General features: G+C 43.0%; 1 protein-coding gene across 3 annotated transcripts in view; it reads left to right on the plus strand.

The window, feature by feature from the left end:
- LOC125006573 (retinoic acid receptor gamma-A-like) overlaps positions 1-16,540 on the plus strand; it is a 33,047-nt gene that overhangs the window by 12,836 nt on the left and 3,671 nt on the right. Inside the window, exons 1-7 of one of the 3 annotated variants that reach the window (XM_047582725.1) lie at positions 3,962-4,502; positions 13,926-14,074; positions 14,556-14,697; positions 14,808-14,971; positions 15,103-15,279; positions 15,456-15,660; positions 16,292-16,450. In XM_047582725.1, the coding sequence (XP_047438681.1) occupies positions 4,358-4,502; positions 13,926-14,074; positions 14,556-14,697; positions 14,808-14,971; positions 15,103-15,279; positions 15,456-15,660; positions 16,292-16,450 (1,141 nt within the window). In that variant the 5' untranslated portion in view covers positions 3,962-4,357. Of the gene's footprint in view, positions 1-3,961; positions 4,503-13,925; positions 14,075-14,555; positions 14,698-14,807; positions 14,972-15,102; positions 15,280-15,455; positions 15,661-16,291; positions 16,451-16,540 lie in introns of those variants that run through there. The other 2 variants (XM_047582723.1, XM_047582726.1) reach the window with 2 other exon arrangements.

The following is a 16,540-nucleotide window of genomic DNA, read 5'->3' on the forward strand; positions in this document are numbered from 1 at the left end:
ATACTGCTCTCAGTCCCGGAGGAGTGGTAGAGATCAGTTAGCGACAGTAGGTGTTAAAATATTCTACTGCGCCCCAAGATGATTTTGGGATTTATTTAAATACAGAGAAACTTAGGTCAGGCCTAGAGACCAGGTCAGGCCATGCTTGGTCTGGAAACACATGCCTAAACCTGATCACTTGAGATCAGATCTTAATGCAAGATCTGAACAGGCCCATTGCCGTTGTCACCTGCAACTCTTTTGGTCGTGTTACAAACAAACCAGTGTAATGAGCCCAGAAATACAAAGGAGCTCAAATGTAAATTGAAGCAGTAATAGAAAAGGTCAAGTGCAAAGATGAAACGCTGCAGAGTGTGAAGGTTTTGTCTTCGGATTACAAAGATGAAAGAGGCCTTTGACTTAAATCGTTTGGTTGGTGTTCAAGTAAAGTACACTGATGCTGCTGCAAAAGCCCACAGTTTTAATATGCCACTCAGCCCGTAACCATATGTTATGCTGGATGTTACACCCGTAACCACACACAGCAGAGATGTCAGTGTGTACTGAACACACACCCTGGGTATACTTCTATGTCACTGCAGTCAATGAATAATGCATTCAATGTAAACCGACTTTGAGTGTCTATGATAAAGCGCTATATAAAACCAATGCATTATTATTATTATTAGAAGAAGAAGTCAGCTCACACCACATGTTTGTCCAGTCATATTCTTTAATATCTGTTTAGTGTACAAAGTGTGAGCTACACATAAGAGGATGTGGAATATTAGTTGATTTAAAAAATAATTCTAATAGACATCCACATGTATGTGGCTTCAAGCCAAGAGTGGGCTTCAAAAGGAAGAGTAACCACACAACTAATAAGCCTGTTCTTTACTACTGAGTGAACCTCTGATAAATAACTCATGTCTTATTAGTGCATAGTGAACCAAAAGTATAGATAATTAACAGTACAAGTTTATGTGGGATTTGCACATTAATTGAAACCAGGTCTTAATCAGTATGAGTGGAAGGCTGGATTCTGTTCCCAAATGAGATGAAACTCAAAACATCCCTGGACTTGAAATTAGCGGATATCCAGATCAAAAGCTGTCTGCAGTGTATTCAGTCATCAAACAGTAAGATCTCTCTCTTTCCTAATAGCACTGCGAATTAGGCAGAACACAAACTCTTGGGCTGGAGCTTCTCTGGCTTCCTGGAGCTGGTTTAAATAAAGATACAGACTGTGGGTTTATTTATTTAAAAAAAAAAAAAATCACAGTATTAAGAAAATATTTGTCTGTGGGGTTTTGGAATCAGTGGCTTTTGTCCTTTTTTGTTACATCTAGATAAAAATGTTCTGTCGACATTTAAATAATTTTCAGCTATGAAAAGTTTCACTGTGGCGATATCACGAGGAAAAGGAGTGTGTTTCCCCACAGTGAACACCATGTCCTTTCGTAATTTCTGTTCTAGTAACGTCTTGTTCTTTGTAATGTTTTGAGCGTGAGTGTGTGCGTGTGCAATATTAGTAATTTGAACCTAAAGGCACAGAGTGAAGCTTGTGTGTGTTTTTCTTTGTGTCTGTCATCACAGGCACTCTGTTTAAGCACATACACACATAATTGTTCGTGTGCCTGAACACACACACAAATGCAGAGAAACACACACACACACACTTTTCCACTGCCACTCTGTAGGCCGCACATTCCAACACCCATGAATATCACACACACAGCAGTGCTCTGCGCTTCTTGCCTCGCATTTTGCGTCTATATTGGTGCCGCTTGCTGATGACCACAGTGAGACTTTGTGCAAATAACTGCGGACGGGCAGGAGGAGCCGCCTGTGGAGAAACAGACTGACAGAGAGAGAGAGAGAGAGAGAGGCCATTGTTCAGGACTGTGTGTGTTTGTGTCAGACATGATGACTGGATGAATAGCCGAAGAACCTGATTGTGAATAGTTGTAATGTGACTCGCAGTCCTTACAAGCTATGTGTGCGAAAGAGGGAGAAAGGGGGCCGAGGCTGGCTGGGGAGTCCCGTGTTTTAAGTTTCAAAGGCAGACAGCTTTAATCTGGCCCTGCTACTAGAGTAGGGGTGAGCCTGTTCTGTTTTCGTTTTGTTTTTTTAATTTATTTGTTAAAGATGCAGGAAAATTAGACAACTTTTTCTTCTCCTTCTACGTATCCCCCCTTTGCCCACTCCCCCTTCTGCATTTGTGTGTTTCTTTCCTCAAAGTAGCAACAGGGGGCAGGGTGCTGCGAGGCAGGGAGGGTAATTGTCTCAAGGTGTGGAGAGAGCTCAGCAGGCTGATATTGTGTAGCTCTGCTCCCTGCCGTGCGTCATTGTAGTGCGTTAGTATGTGTGTGCTTGTGTGTGCCGCCTGGCCATGACGGTGAAAAGCAGGTAAAACCTTCACAATGTATCTGAAAGAGTACCTGCATAATGAATAAAGAAGTTAATTAAAAAACTACAGAAAAAAGTGAAACTTATTAGCTTCCAGATAGCAAGGAAATGAATATATTTATTGTAGATTTAGGGCATTTGTAAGAATATAAATAAAAAACAGGGAGAAAAATGGGAGAAAAACAGAAAATACTAACATAGCAGAGGAATATGAAGTGTATGAAGCCAGAGGCAAGATAATAGTTGGGAAGTCAGTGAGTGTGTGCGTGTGTGTGAGGAGGTGGGGGGTGTTAGAGCCCCAGTGGGGGTTTCTTCCAGAGTTCATCCCTCTTGAACGAGGGAAGGAAAGGGAGGAGGATATAAGGGAGGAGGGCTGAGTTTGTCTCATATACAAACTGTCCAGACTTCGGGCCGGCGTGGTTCGCCTGTAGCCGAGTCACACTTTTGTGTGACTCAAGAAACCAACAAGCCTTTGGGGAGGGAGGATAACTGACTCCATTTGAACCGAACTGGAAAGAATTCGATTAGAAAGAAGAGCAGGCAAGGGCCGAACGTAAAGAGGAGCTCTGAGAGACAAATAAAAGTTTGTGCTGGTGCAAAGAGATGAATAAACTGACGTAGGCAATGATGTTGCAGACTGAAACCAAATACTGTGAAACAAACTGTGACTTTTTCTGACTGATAATTAGTGTATTTTTTTCCTTTACAAATCCACGCAGTGCATGTAATTTCCAATATGATCTGAGAGTCTTTTACATGTGGTTGGTGAAATTTGTTCACTTGTCCTACTTTATATGCATGCATCCAGTTGATAGATACATAGATGATTTAGAATGTATAAAAGTATATAAACAATATACAAAATGTATGAATAAACACAATATTATTAAAAAATATATAATATAATATAATATAATATAATATAATATAATATAATATAATATAATATAATATAATATAATATAATATAATATAATATAATGATTGCGATTAGATATCATTGATCTAAATGCAACTACACAAAGCCTAATAACTGACTCAGAATTTATTTACTATACTATATTTTCCATTCTTAGTTTTCCGGGCGTTTAGGTATTGTCATGTAGTACTTGAATGAATGAATGATGAGGATGGAAATAAATAACAGTGAATACATGGGGAACTGTTTTTCATCTTCAGAATATAGCAGGAGCATGGAGTGCATGTGTGGGCAGGTGTGTTTCAGCAGCTTCTTCCTTGAGGAGAGCATCCAGAGTTAGCAAATCACACCCTCTAAATTGCCTCTTTCACTCCGCTCCAAACCACCACAAGCTGGAGTTGTGATTTTGTTTGTTAGAGACGCTGCTGTGCCGGAACGAGGAGAATGAGGCTGAGAGCGGGGGTAGGTGATGAGTGATGAGTGCGGCGTATGAAATATGAAGAGGTGGAAGAGTGTGGAAACTTGAAGGAGAAAGGAGTGAGGGAGGGAGGGAGGGAGGGAGGGAATCTGGTGCAGGGCCAATCGGAAAGCACGCACACACCTCCTATGGCCGTGCCTCCCCTCCCCTTTCTCCCTCCTCAACTCCACCCCCTGTTTTCAGAGCTCGCAGAGCGTGCGGATAGTTGGCTGAGACTGTAGCAGGAGTGTGAGAGGCCCAGAGAACCAGCAAGAGGGAAGCTCAGATCAGTTACAGCAGGCAACGCAAAGCAGACAGGGGAGGGTGGAAGAAGTTAAAGTTGTAGAGCAGAAATAAGTTGAGAGAACAGAGCAGAGGAGATTGTGTCCATGTAGAGTACTTCTTTCGGGGAGGCAGGACAGGGCGGCAAAGGGGGCAGTTGCAGGGGCCAAAGACAGACAGACAGACAGACAGAGAACACCTGGACCAAGCAGGGCATTAAGTTACTTTGAGCCAAGGGAAGTGTTTTATTTTCTGAGGTTTTCTCTCAGGTCTGCTAGCAGAGTGCTGTGTAGCTGTGATTTGAGAGGAACATGTTTGACTGCATGGAGGCTCTCGGGCTGGCCCCTCGGCCCCTCTTTGATGTGTCCAGACAAGGCTCCTGCATGCTCAGCAAGGCCACCCCGTACTTCTCCGGCTTGGACCCTTTCGCCTGGGCCGGGACGAGCAGCGTTCAGTGTGAGTACTCCCTGTCCATCAGACTGTTAAAGAGCAGCTGTGTGTGTTAATGTGTGTGTGTGTTGTTATCAGAGCCCTGGTTTTGTTATCACGGAGCTCTCTCCACAGGAAGAGTCAGATTCCTTTCGATTATATGTACCCATTCTCACCCCGCCGTTTGTTTGTTTATGTGCTTAGCATGCTTTGTGAGTGTGAGTGAGTGAGCTGGGGAGTGTATTTATACATCTCGGCGTTTGTTTTCTCTATGAATGACTTTGTGTGATTGACAGCTCTTTTAAACAATGCAGGGACTTAACCCGGTGATGTGTCCAGAAAACAACAAGCGCCAACGTCCAAACAGAAACACCACTGACAGATTGAAGGCAAATGGGCCTTGAAATCACACTGGGCCAAGAAATTCCAAGACAGAGACACGGTTAATTACAAATGGATCATTTCAAAAGGATGAATAAAGACGTCAGCCAAGTGACTGTTTTCGACATATGAAAGACGCTCTATGGAATTAATTGTAGCCCTGTGCAATTCCAGGAATGAGAAGCTACTTGTTAAAAATAAAATATGAGTCCCTTTATATGTACTGAGGAACTCCACAAACTAGATATATCCCTTTCTTTAAAAGGCTGGAAGTAGGAAAGGTACCTCACACCACACAGGAACAGTCACACAGACAAACACCGTGAAGATAAATGAGCAAAATTCACTCCATAATAACAAGCAGACCTTTTGTTATTGTCACGGCAGTCCATTTTGATTACACTTGGCTTTGTGACTTGGAAAACCAAACATTGACTCTATCTGTCCACAGAAACTTGACTCGCACAAGTGTATTCACATGTGTCACTGGCAAATATACTGACTCTGTCCTCTTCTCAAATGATCTGGGATGTCCGCGCTGTGTGCACCTTCGCTCTATTAATCTTTAGTAATTATTTAGATACCGGCGCATCAAACACTTGTCAGGGCCACAGTGCTCCTCACTAATGATGATGGATGAGCAGTCAGCATGACAAACACCACAGCAGGGCCTGTTTCAACTCGCTGTGGAGCTTTGCCAGATGCCAGCCTGGAAGACAAATGTCCACAAATGTCCATTAATCATGTTTTTCGTCTTATATATAAAAGTTGGTTTGGTTTCTTTGTTTTAGTTGCGAAGGTTGCAGGTCAGTTGTCAGTCAAGACACCATAAATATAAATGTGTGTGTGTGTGTTGATGTTCTCTTCCCATGCGGTTGAAAACAGACCTTCAGCATGAGGCTGAGGTGCTTCAAATTCCTCTGCTGAGAATTAGATTTTAAGTAGTAACGTACTCCTGTCCGTCTCCAGGGTGAGGTCTTTTCTCAGTTTCTTATTATTGTCAAATTTTTGTTTTTGTGTTTGGGATCCAAATAAGATTGTGATGTCAGCCTGGGCTGGTTCACATTTTTCATCTATTAATTGGGTCAAATCAAGAAAATATTTTCCAATTTATTTATAAAACTGGCACAACTACATCTTTTTTTCTTTTTTTTTTTTACATCCTGGTTATTAAATATATATATGCACTCATACTCATACTAATTTCAATTAAGAAACTGACAATGATAAATAGGTTGTGGTTAGTATTACATGTAAAAATCCAGGATTACTTACAGAGTAATACATTTCGCGTAGAAACAAAACTTCTACCTGCTGCCTTGTAAAGTCAAGGGAAAAGTGTTTTCATTGTATAGAACTAGTTCTGTTTAATTTGAAAAAATTAGAAAAAATGCTAAATTTCCCAATATTCATATCATATTAACCTCCCCCCTCCCTCATTGCTTTTTTCAACTCAAAACTTAATGATATGACTTAAGTGAACATTGCACACACAGACAAAACTGACAGTAAGTACAGTCAATGTATTTCAGTTTTGAAAACATATAAAATTGAGTTAAATATCAATCAAAAACTTGTCATGGCTGTTAGAGTTGAAGAGAGGAAAATGTAACTTGATGGGACTGGAATGTTTTATAGCGTAGAAAGTGATCAAATGGTTAGTTTCTTTTTTCCTCTGCTCTCTGTGAACTGTGTTGTGGCTCTAAATTCCTGAGAGCATTTTGGCCTCTGTGTCTTTTGGACACTCTCTCTCTCTCTCTCTCTCTCTCTCTCTCTCTCTCTCTCTCTCTCTCTCTCTCTCTCTGTGTGTGTGTTTGTGTGTGTGTGTGTTTGTAGGGGGGTCATCTTTTCCTGCGTTTCTTGTGCAAGGGGCAGTTCAGCACCTCTTTGCCTTCCTTTGTTTCAACGTCAGGAGGTATTAAAGTGAGCGGGGGATACGCCAGAGTCTGTCCGTCCTCTCTCTCTCTCTCTCTCTCTGTCACTGTGTAGGTTGACATTTGTTTCCCTCCTCTTTTGAAGATCCCCCTCTTTCTTCCAGGGGTGTTCCTGCCGGCAGCGATGTGTGCTTGTTCTTCGGATCAGCTTACATGCCTCGTGTTGTGTAACCAAGAGCTTTTAATGATTCAATTACAATTACAAAAGGTCAATTAAGAGCTTAGGCCATGTGTAGGGGCAGTTAAAAGAATGGAGGGCTGAAAGAAGAGAGGCAGGATGAGGCCAGAATTTGGGATTAAAACCACTGTTACTCTTTGTATTTTGGTGTTTCAGGCCTGGAGGGGAAACACTCTCTTCTTAACTCAGCAATAATCTTCCTTTTCTCTTTAAAATAGTGTCTTCAAAGCTTTTAACTATGGACCACCGTATCAACACACAGGAGGAGCACAGCTACCATGGCACACAGGCTATAGTTGCACTCAGATAAAGACAGAAGATCTGTACTTGATTTATTAGATAAGACTTATATTAGGTTGTATTTCTTGGCCAAACTGATGATTCATTTCGCTGCATTTGCTGTATGAACGTTTGTTCATGTGTCACCAGGCTGGGTAGCACAGGTTGCCTCTTCCTGCCAATTTCTTGGTTGCTGCAGTTGTTGGGAAGAAACTGCACATTGAATCTGGAAATTCAAGTTCAGTGTGTGTGCCTGTAATAAAACTTCAGAGACAATTTACTACAGCAAGAGATGTTTATGTCTTTATTTATCTAACACTATTAGCAATATTAAGTCTTTCTGTGTTCCTCCCCTTTAATAAGATCATTCAAACCTTTAGTTTAATTGTGAATCTTGCAATTACAATTTTTGCAAGATGGCACATTTATTCCAGTCACAGTAGCGCAGTAGTTGTTAGTTTGCTTTGCGTAACCATACCTTGTCTTCCTTTTGACTGTTCAGAATGCACACATGGCAGACAGATTATAGGTAGTTAAACATTTGATTTAGCTAATGATTACAAAAACAATGAGAACATCATTAATTGCATTCATCTTATAAAAGTTACAGATTCTGCTGATTAGTGGTTGTTCTTTAAGTGAAACTGCTTCACACTAACATCTTGTGAGATCCAACAATGGGTCGTGTTCCAACTTGTCTTCTGATTGCTGCATCGCAGCTTCCAGCTCTGTCTCTTCTCTCTGCTAACTTTCACAGTTAAGAGGTTGTTCTTTGTCGTTATTGCACCCAACAATGTTTAAATCAGTTGTTCAGTTGCAGCTTGTATTTAAGAAAATGATAAGTAGGACTTTTTAAAATTATATCTGGCAGAGATAAATCATTCACAGGAGTCAACAGCACAATTAATAATCTTATTTTTGGGGGGAAAAAAAGTGGGAAAATGAAGCTTGGTTTATTGGGTGTTATAAAAAAAAAAAGAAAGGGACAAAAGGGACAGGAGGGACAAACCTGAATTTAACAACCTGTCCCATAAATGTACCCTCCCCCACACACTGTGGACAAACTCCTTGACCATGAAGAAAAACAACAAAACATGAATATACTTAACTTAACATGTGATCACATGATCCATTTTAGTTTTAACTTAGTGTTTCTTCCGTGCATCTGACATGGCAGGACGTACTTCATCTTTGAGGATGTGTTCAGGGTTCTTTCTGTTTTTGTAAGCCTGTGCAAATGTGCGTGTGTGCGTGCCTTTATGCACTGTGCACTTGTGCTTGTGTGCCTCCCTGCCGCCTTTTTAAGTGTTTGGTGCCGTTTTTTATGGAGCCATCTCCTGGACAGTAGCCTGGTTTTCACAGCCTTTCCTTTAAAAGGCGCTGCCAATGACAGGAAGGACTCCTCCTCCTGCCAGGGCAGGAAGGCAGGAGAGGACAGAGGGGGGAAGAGGGTTATTAGTGAGGGTTGAGCTCAGGGGGGATGGAAGAGGAGGATGAGAGGGTGAGGTGGTGGGGGGGTTGCTGGTATTGAACTTAGAACAGCTGATGAAAGGGATTGTCACTCAGATCTCCCCCATCTCCTCCCTGCTGTCTTGGTAATGACTTGCACAGCATATATCTCCCCACTGTTTATCTGCTCATAATACAGTAACTTTAAGGATGGCACGTCCACTTTATAATAACAGATATGTCACAGAGCCATATTTAATTTTAACTGCAGTAACATCAATACATTATTGCTGTTAAATTGTGAAGGACATTAATCCTAGAGCTGCCTCCGCCCTCTGTCTCTCCTCGCCATGTTCACTTGAGCGTTGTTTCACTCAGAATCCCACGGAAGACTATCTCACACTGTCCAGCTGACCTGGGGTTAGCCATGCAGCGGCCCACACACATACATATTCACATGTGCACGCACATTCCACAGTTTGCCGCTGAACATTTAGTGAGGCGAGAAGTTATGTAAAAGCTCAATCTGTCATCAAATTAAAAATTTCCACTGATTGAAGGAGGAAAAAATGTTCATCTAAATGACATTTATGATCTGTTTGATTAATATAATCATATTGAACTTATTAAATACATATTGTTGTAATACAGTTTAGTTCAGTTTATAAGTGTAGCTTTATGTTCTCCAGTGTGAGTCTCTGAGGAGCCTCCAGGCTGAAGTCTACTTCAATAAGCTGTGTGATGTTGGCAGATGTTGAACCAGGCTGCAGGCCCTATTATAAGCCATGTGTCACACCGTCCAAGAGGAACAGATCTGGTGTCAGTGTGCACCAAAAGTCGTATGTTTCTGTTTCTGTTCTCTATGTGCATGCAGTAGCGTGGTGCAGCAGTCGGTGTGTTTTCCTTCTCACGTGCACGTTGATGCAGAATGACAGATCAGTTCTGTCCGGCTAAGAACACCAGCTCCATCACACCTAGGGCTGCAGCTCGCCCATGCTGCTTGTCCAGTGGTGTGCAGCACCTTTGTCAGGAAGAAAGGATGAGTCCTGAATCTGTACTGTTTATTTCGGTGTCACAGGATTTTTCTTTAATGCAATGCATGAAGGAATTGAAGTAACAGTGAAACAGCACAGAAACACACTCTTTTTTTTATTCTATTGTCTCTAAAGTTGCAGTTTGATTGATTCCTGGCATAAAAACAGTTTAACAGCTAAAATCTTTTCATACTTGTCTGAAGATGTTTTCATTGCGCAGGTTGAGTAAACTCTTCCCAGGGCTGGCATCTCAATTCCTGAGCTCTGGCTCTCAGGCATCGAAGCTGATAAGAAAGGTGTCTTCTTTCAGAGGGGCTCCTGTTGTCTAAACAGGGATGCCCTGTTCTGACAACAAACACTGAGGAAACGGGAGTGGAGGGAGATGGAAAAGACACATGGAAACATAGGAGGAGTGATGTGTAATGACAGATGCTTAAAGTAAAAGATGAACTGAAGTAGATTCATATATTTTGTTTTTAATTAGTGGCCTTTCTCATGTGACTGGTTGTATTTATAGTTTTCGACTGCACGCGATGCCCTGTGCAAGAGTTACCTGCTGATTCACACGAGTCATGTCGTCTCTTCTGTGTCCAATCGTGGTGTGTGCTGATTGATGTTGTGACATGCTGAGGGGTGAGTTGTAGGTTAAGAAGAGAGAGGTATTTTTTTTTCAAGCCCAGGCTCTGAGTCTGAGCTCAGTTCAGGGTGATGACAGCTCCTGACAGTTTTTGGCTCCTCTCCCTCTTTCTCCACGCCAGGTAAAGTTCCCCTCCTCCTACTCCTCCTCCTTCTATCCCCCCGTCCCTCCGCCCTCGCCGCCCTCCGCTGAATGTCTCTCGCCCTGTCTCTCTCTGTCAGGTTCCTCTGAGTCACGTCCCTCCTCACCCACTCTCGCCGGCCTCAGACAGTGTCAGTCACTACCTCTCTCCTGGCGCCAGATGCAGCTTCTCCGTTTCAATGGGAGCTATTTTTCCACTTGTTCTCTCAGGGACGCCTTTACATTGTCAGTGTTACTATATAAACAGAAAACAGTGATCAGGTTACAGTGCCACTCACTCAGCTCCAGCTCCTTTACCTCCACCTCCCATACCTCAGCTCCAGTCCCCCCCAACACCACCACCAAGAAAACCAAAACTAAATGCATAATACTATTTACTGCTCACCAAGCAGCTCTTGGAACGTGATACTTTTCATCTGATCTATTGTGCTGAAGATTGCTTATAATCTGCAGCCTTTCCAGTGAAAGATAAATGATCTACTCACGACCTGGCAGTCTGACTTGTCTGACTAGGTGCATCATCATTTGTGCTACCACCAACTCTGTTTTTATTAACAGGGCCAAACACTTCCTCTATTAATAAATAATTCATTTTGCTTTGTCTAAATTTACATTTGGTCCAACTAGCACTGCAAAACTCAAGCATATTCAATCTAGATTTATGTAAGACAAAGCAGAAAATCCACCTAAGTGAAGGCTCATTTAAAGTACTGCGGGACTAGACGGCGTGACCTACACATCTTGCCTACACCAGTTTGAGTTATTTATACACGTCAGTTTGTCTCGCTCTGTAGAAATGTCACCTAAACACTAGTCGGTGCTGTGTCTTTTTTGCACTTTGGTTAAATTTTTGTTTCTACTTTCTTTCAACAATGGCGATTGAAACTTTCAACGAAGACAAGTCATACGAATTGTATCTCTGAACCTCCTCTTTTAACCTTTCCTCGATACGTTCGTACGTACTGGAAATACTAAAGCAGAAATATGTTTGTACCAAGCGGACCAATCACAGCTGTTGCAGTGTCCGTCACTGCGACGCCTAGTTACATTTCTGGGGAGGTGCATGTCAGCTACAGTGCTACAGTCTGTGTAGGATCTGGACTGATTGACGCAGAAGCCTAAAGCGCCTTTAAGACCCTAGATGATGCTTGATTATCCTCATTGTTAAGCAGCATTACAGATCATGTGGTTTTTGTTTTTCCCTCTCTTGTTGTAGTAAATTGTCTGTATATACATAAATAATCCTCATGCGTGTTACAAAAATGCAATGGATTGTAAACAAGAAAGAACTGGTGACTGTTTGACGCATACACTAGTAAAAACATGGCTGAAACTAGTTGTTGATATATCGTAGCTGCTCATCATCTGATTCCAAATGTTTACAAGTGTGTTGGAAGACATTGAAAAAAAACATCAGAGAAACTTTTTTTCCACAGAGAGATTCCACTCAACCACGCAAGGCAACTGAATACTTGGCTGCACAAGTTGTTTGTCATCACTTCAACGTGGGAACTGTTTAACGTTACCTCAGCATAACAGATCCACGCTTTGAGTTACAGCAGTTTGAGAAGGCCTGGAAAAACTCATTTAAAATGAAAAAGAAAATGACAGTAAAATTGTTAACGCTCATTGAAATGTTTGACTTTATGCACGTACTGTGCCGTCTTAAAATGAATGGCTGCTAGTGCGTGGTGTTTTGTTCTCTTCAGTGACTCATATACACACACTGTTAAATAATGACACACTTGTGTACAGATGTGTCAAAACCAGTTTGTTTTGTGCAAAACACTTTTTAAAGCGCATTTTATTTCACCAGACAGATTAAAAACAGCAGTAAAGGCTTTTGTTATTAATATCAGAAGCCTGCAGCCTAAGTGGATATCTAGAAATCGCTCATTTTGTCCAGTGAACCCCCCGGATTATGGTCTAGAAGCACAGCCCTGATTAAATGGCACATTTCAACACATCTGTGCTTTTTAAAGCATGGCTGCTGGCTATGTAGTTAGCAATGGCCTCCTTCAGTCAAGGTCAAAGTTAAAAAGTCAAGATTTTATTTAACCTCCGCGGTCACTGGGAAGTTTCTGTCCTTAGACTCACCTCCTTCTCTCTCCTTTCTCTCTCCCTTTTCATTTTTCCCTGTGTGTTTTTATTAGATTATTCCTTTGTGCCGCTACCTCTCTGTTTTTTGAAACCTTACCACTCTTGTTAATGACGAGCTGTGGGTTCAGGTTGGGGTTGCTGCCGTGTGGTGGAGGGGCCACATTTGGTTCAGTCCTGTGCTATCCATTGAAGGTGACAGGAGGGGCAGTGACTTTGGGTTTTTGACCCCAGATTCTTTATTTTTACTAGGAAGGGATCCAAGGATGAAGCTGTTGATGTGAATAGCTGCCCAAGGTGACTAGATCCCAATAAAGAGGCCGTCACCCTGGCCGGGGGCCTCCTTCCCATCCGAGACACAACGTTTATAGGGCTGCTTATGAGCCTGGGCAACTATTAAACCTCGTCCAGCCTGCACTGAGGAATTTAGGGCCAGGAAACAAGGGAGTGGGGGTGGGAATGGGCAAAGGGAGGTGAAGTTGGGGTGACTGAAGGTGAAAGTTGAAAGGCACGTTCTAAGGAATCTGGTTGTTCTTTAGTCATCACCTTTAAATGTGTACCAGGCGTGTCTTACGCCGCTCTGATTCAAGTGGAAGGACGCAGAAATTGAAACAGCCGGATGAACTTGCCTCTGCGTCTGTCACACACAGGTTTGTTTTGACCACTTTCATTAGCAGCAGTCAGACGGCTTTGCCTGTGGCCAGCATATGGCGTTATACAGTGTGGCATTTTCTTTAGCGAGACAGTGAGAAGGAGCAGAGGGAGACAGCCGAGTCTCATAAACATCCCACCTCTGTTTGTTCACATGGGGCCTGAGGTCCATGCCAGCTCTGGTTGGACAGGCCTTTCAAATAAAAACACGAGTCCATGGGTGCATGTGTGTGAGCCTGCACGCACACATGTGAAAATTCAGATGTCAGTCAAAAAGTCAACAAAGGTATCTTGCCCCCCCCCCCCTTCCCACCTCTGCTCACCAGTAAATGGAGAAGCCAATCAAATCTCAGCTGCCAATCAGCATTTTATCAGCAGGGACATCTGGCCATCAGCTAATTGTGTCTCTTTTAAGTCACTGTCAATCAGCAGCAGCCCCCAATCCTCCTCCCTTTTCTCTTAAAAATGTCTGCCTTTGAGCTTGCCTTCTGGCTCCGAGGGGTGGCCCTGCTTGTGGTTGGGGAGGAGGAGGAGGGGAGTTCGGTTGTTGACCACTCTCTCTTAATCTGTAGTTTTAATAGCTTTCATTAGAGTTTCAAAGATGTTTAAGGTTGAATGTCAGGAAGATGCTTAGGTTCAATAAATGTGTTTCTCTCTCCCTCCCTGCAGCGGTGGAGACTCAGAGCACCAGTTCAGAGGAGATGGTGCCCAGCTCCCCTTCTCCTCCTCCTCCTCCCCGGGTCTACAAGCCCTGCTTTGTATGCCAAGACAAGTCATCTGGTTATCACTACGGAGTGAGCTCCTGTGAGGGCTGCAAGGTAACGTCCACCAGAGGTACATGAAGAGTTTACAGGACGTGTAAAAAAAAAAAAAAAAAAAATAGAAAAAGCGAACAGCTGAGGTGCACAGAAAAGAAAGAAAGCCAGAGTGAGGACCTTATGTTCAGTGAGATCCTGACAGATGTGCCGGACATGTTTGCTGTTGTTGAGCTGCCCTCTAGTGTAACTTTACATGTACTGCAGATATTTAATGTAACAACTGAACAAGGTCATTTTGGAAATTATGTTTTTTAACTTCCTTGTTGGAGATGGAAAATTTGAAAACAATTATATATATCTGCTACATAAGAGCAGTGAGAAACAGCTTGACACAAATTGTCTAAGGGTTAAAAGACATTCACCTTCCAGCACATTAAATGACTCTTTCTCTGTTAAGAGTCTTGGATCCAAGCAACAATAATGGGGTAACATGAATTGGTTTTGTTTTTGTCATTCTAAGGCATTTTCTTTCTGTGTTTAGGGTTTTTTCCGGCGCAGCATCCAGAAGAACATGGTGTATACCTGCCACCGAGACAAGAACTGTCAGATCAATAAAGTGACCCGCAACCGCTGCCAGTACTGTCGTCTACAGAAGTGCTTTGAGGTTGGCATGTCCAAAGAAGGTCAGTGTCTGAATCTCACTATCTGTAGATCAATGTTTTATGATAAAAAAAAAGAGAGCAAAGTTCAGAGATATTTTTGCAATTAAACCCCATCATCTTGACCCCCGTAGCGGTGCGTAATGACAGGAACAAGAAGAAGAAGGATGTGAAGGAAGAGGTGGTGCTGCCAGAGAACTACGAGCTCAGTGGAGAACTGGAGGAACTGGTCAACAAAGTCAGCAAAGCACACCAAGAGACCTTCCCATCTCTGTGCCAACTGGGAAAATACACCACAGTCAGTTATTTTATTTTACTTTTTTATTTAATTCTTGATTTCATCCACTCCTAAAGCCACTGCTTTGCAGGAAGGACCAACGCACTATCCGCAGTCACAAAGACAAAAGTGTACCTCTTTCTCTCTCCCAGAACTCAAGTGCTGACCACAGAGTACAGCTGGACTTGGGCCTGTGGGATAAGTTCAGTGAGCTCTCCACTAAGTGCATTATAAAGATTGTGGAGTTTGCCAAGCGGCTACCGGGCTTCACTTCGCTCACCATCGCTGACCAGATCACCCTCCTCAAATCTGCATGTCTGGACATCCTGGTACTAGCTCCATGCTCCTCTTACCCCTCCTCCTCCTCTTTAACCCACTACCCTTCCACCTAATGCTTTCTCATTGGTCACGCTGCTTTACTTGTCTTAGTTTTTACATTCTGACCTGAACATCCCACAAGTCTTTTTTTTCATTTGCTCTGTTTTTTGTCTTCCCCCCTGTGCAGATGCTGAGGATATGCACCCGCTACACTCCAGAGCAGGACACAATGACCTTCTCAGACGGGCTGACTCTCAACAGGACCCAGATGCACAACGCTGGCTTTGGCCCACTCACAGACCTGGTGTTTGCCTTTGCTGGTCAGCTGCTACCTTTGGAGATGGACGACACAGAGACGGGGCTCCTTAGTGCCATCTGTCTCATCTGTGGAGGTAAGTCTGGGTCATGGACTTGACGACTACAAGCAAGATACATCGTCAGCCACAACATTAAAACGGATGTAAATATCACTGACCATCTTGCGATAACTCTGTTGGGAAGCTTTTGGACCTGGCATTTATTCATGTGGATGTTACTTAGACTTGTAGCACCCACCTAGACAAGCAGACACCCCCACTCCGTAACAATGACACTCCTTGATGGCAGCAAACATCCTCAGCAGGATGCAGCCTGACACAGACACACACACACACAAAAATGCTTTAAGAACAACTCAAAAAACATGAAGAACAGAACAAGGTGTTGACCTGGCCTCCAGATTCACTGGATCCCAAACTGATCAAGTATCTGTGGGATGATCCACAGAGGCCCCTCCCCTCAACCCATAGGAACCAAAGACCCCCACTAACAACATTCTGGAGCCAGACACCACAGGACACCCTCAGAAGACCCATGTCCATTCTCTGATGAGTCACAAATATTAGGAAGGTGGTCATAATGCCGTCCCTGATTGGTGTATATTAATAGTTTAATCACCCTACACTAGTATGAAGCCCATGAAAGTGCCTCAACCGTCTACAGTTCCCTCTCTAACACATGGATATGCTCCTCTTGTTTTCCCAGACCGCATGGACTTGGAGGAGCCAGAGAAGGTAGACAAGCTGCAGGAGCCGCTGCTGGAGGCTCTGAAGATCTACACCCGCCGCAGACGTCCCAACAAGCCCCACATGTTCCCCCGCATGCTGATGAAAGTCACAGACCTCAGAGGCATCAGCACCAAAGGTCAGCTTGTGTTTAAACATTTTCAGTTATTCTTCAGTAATATCATTATATTAAACCTCAATGCTTAAGCTGCAACTTAAAATGCATTCA

Source organism: Mugil cephalus, chromosome 4, assembly GCF_022458985.1.
Source record: "Mugil cephalus isolate CIBA_MC_2020 chromosome 4, CIBA_Mcephalus_1.1, whole genome shotgun sequence".
Taxonomy (NCBI): Eukaryota; Metazoa; Chordata; class Actinopteri; order Mugiliformes; family Mugilidae; genus Mugil; species Mugil cephalus.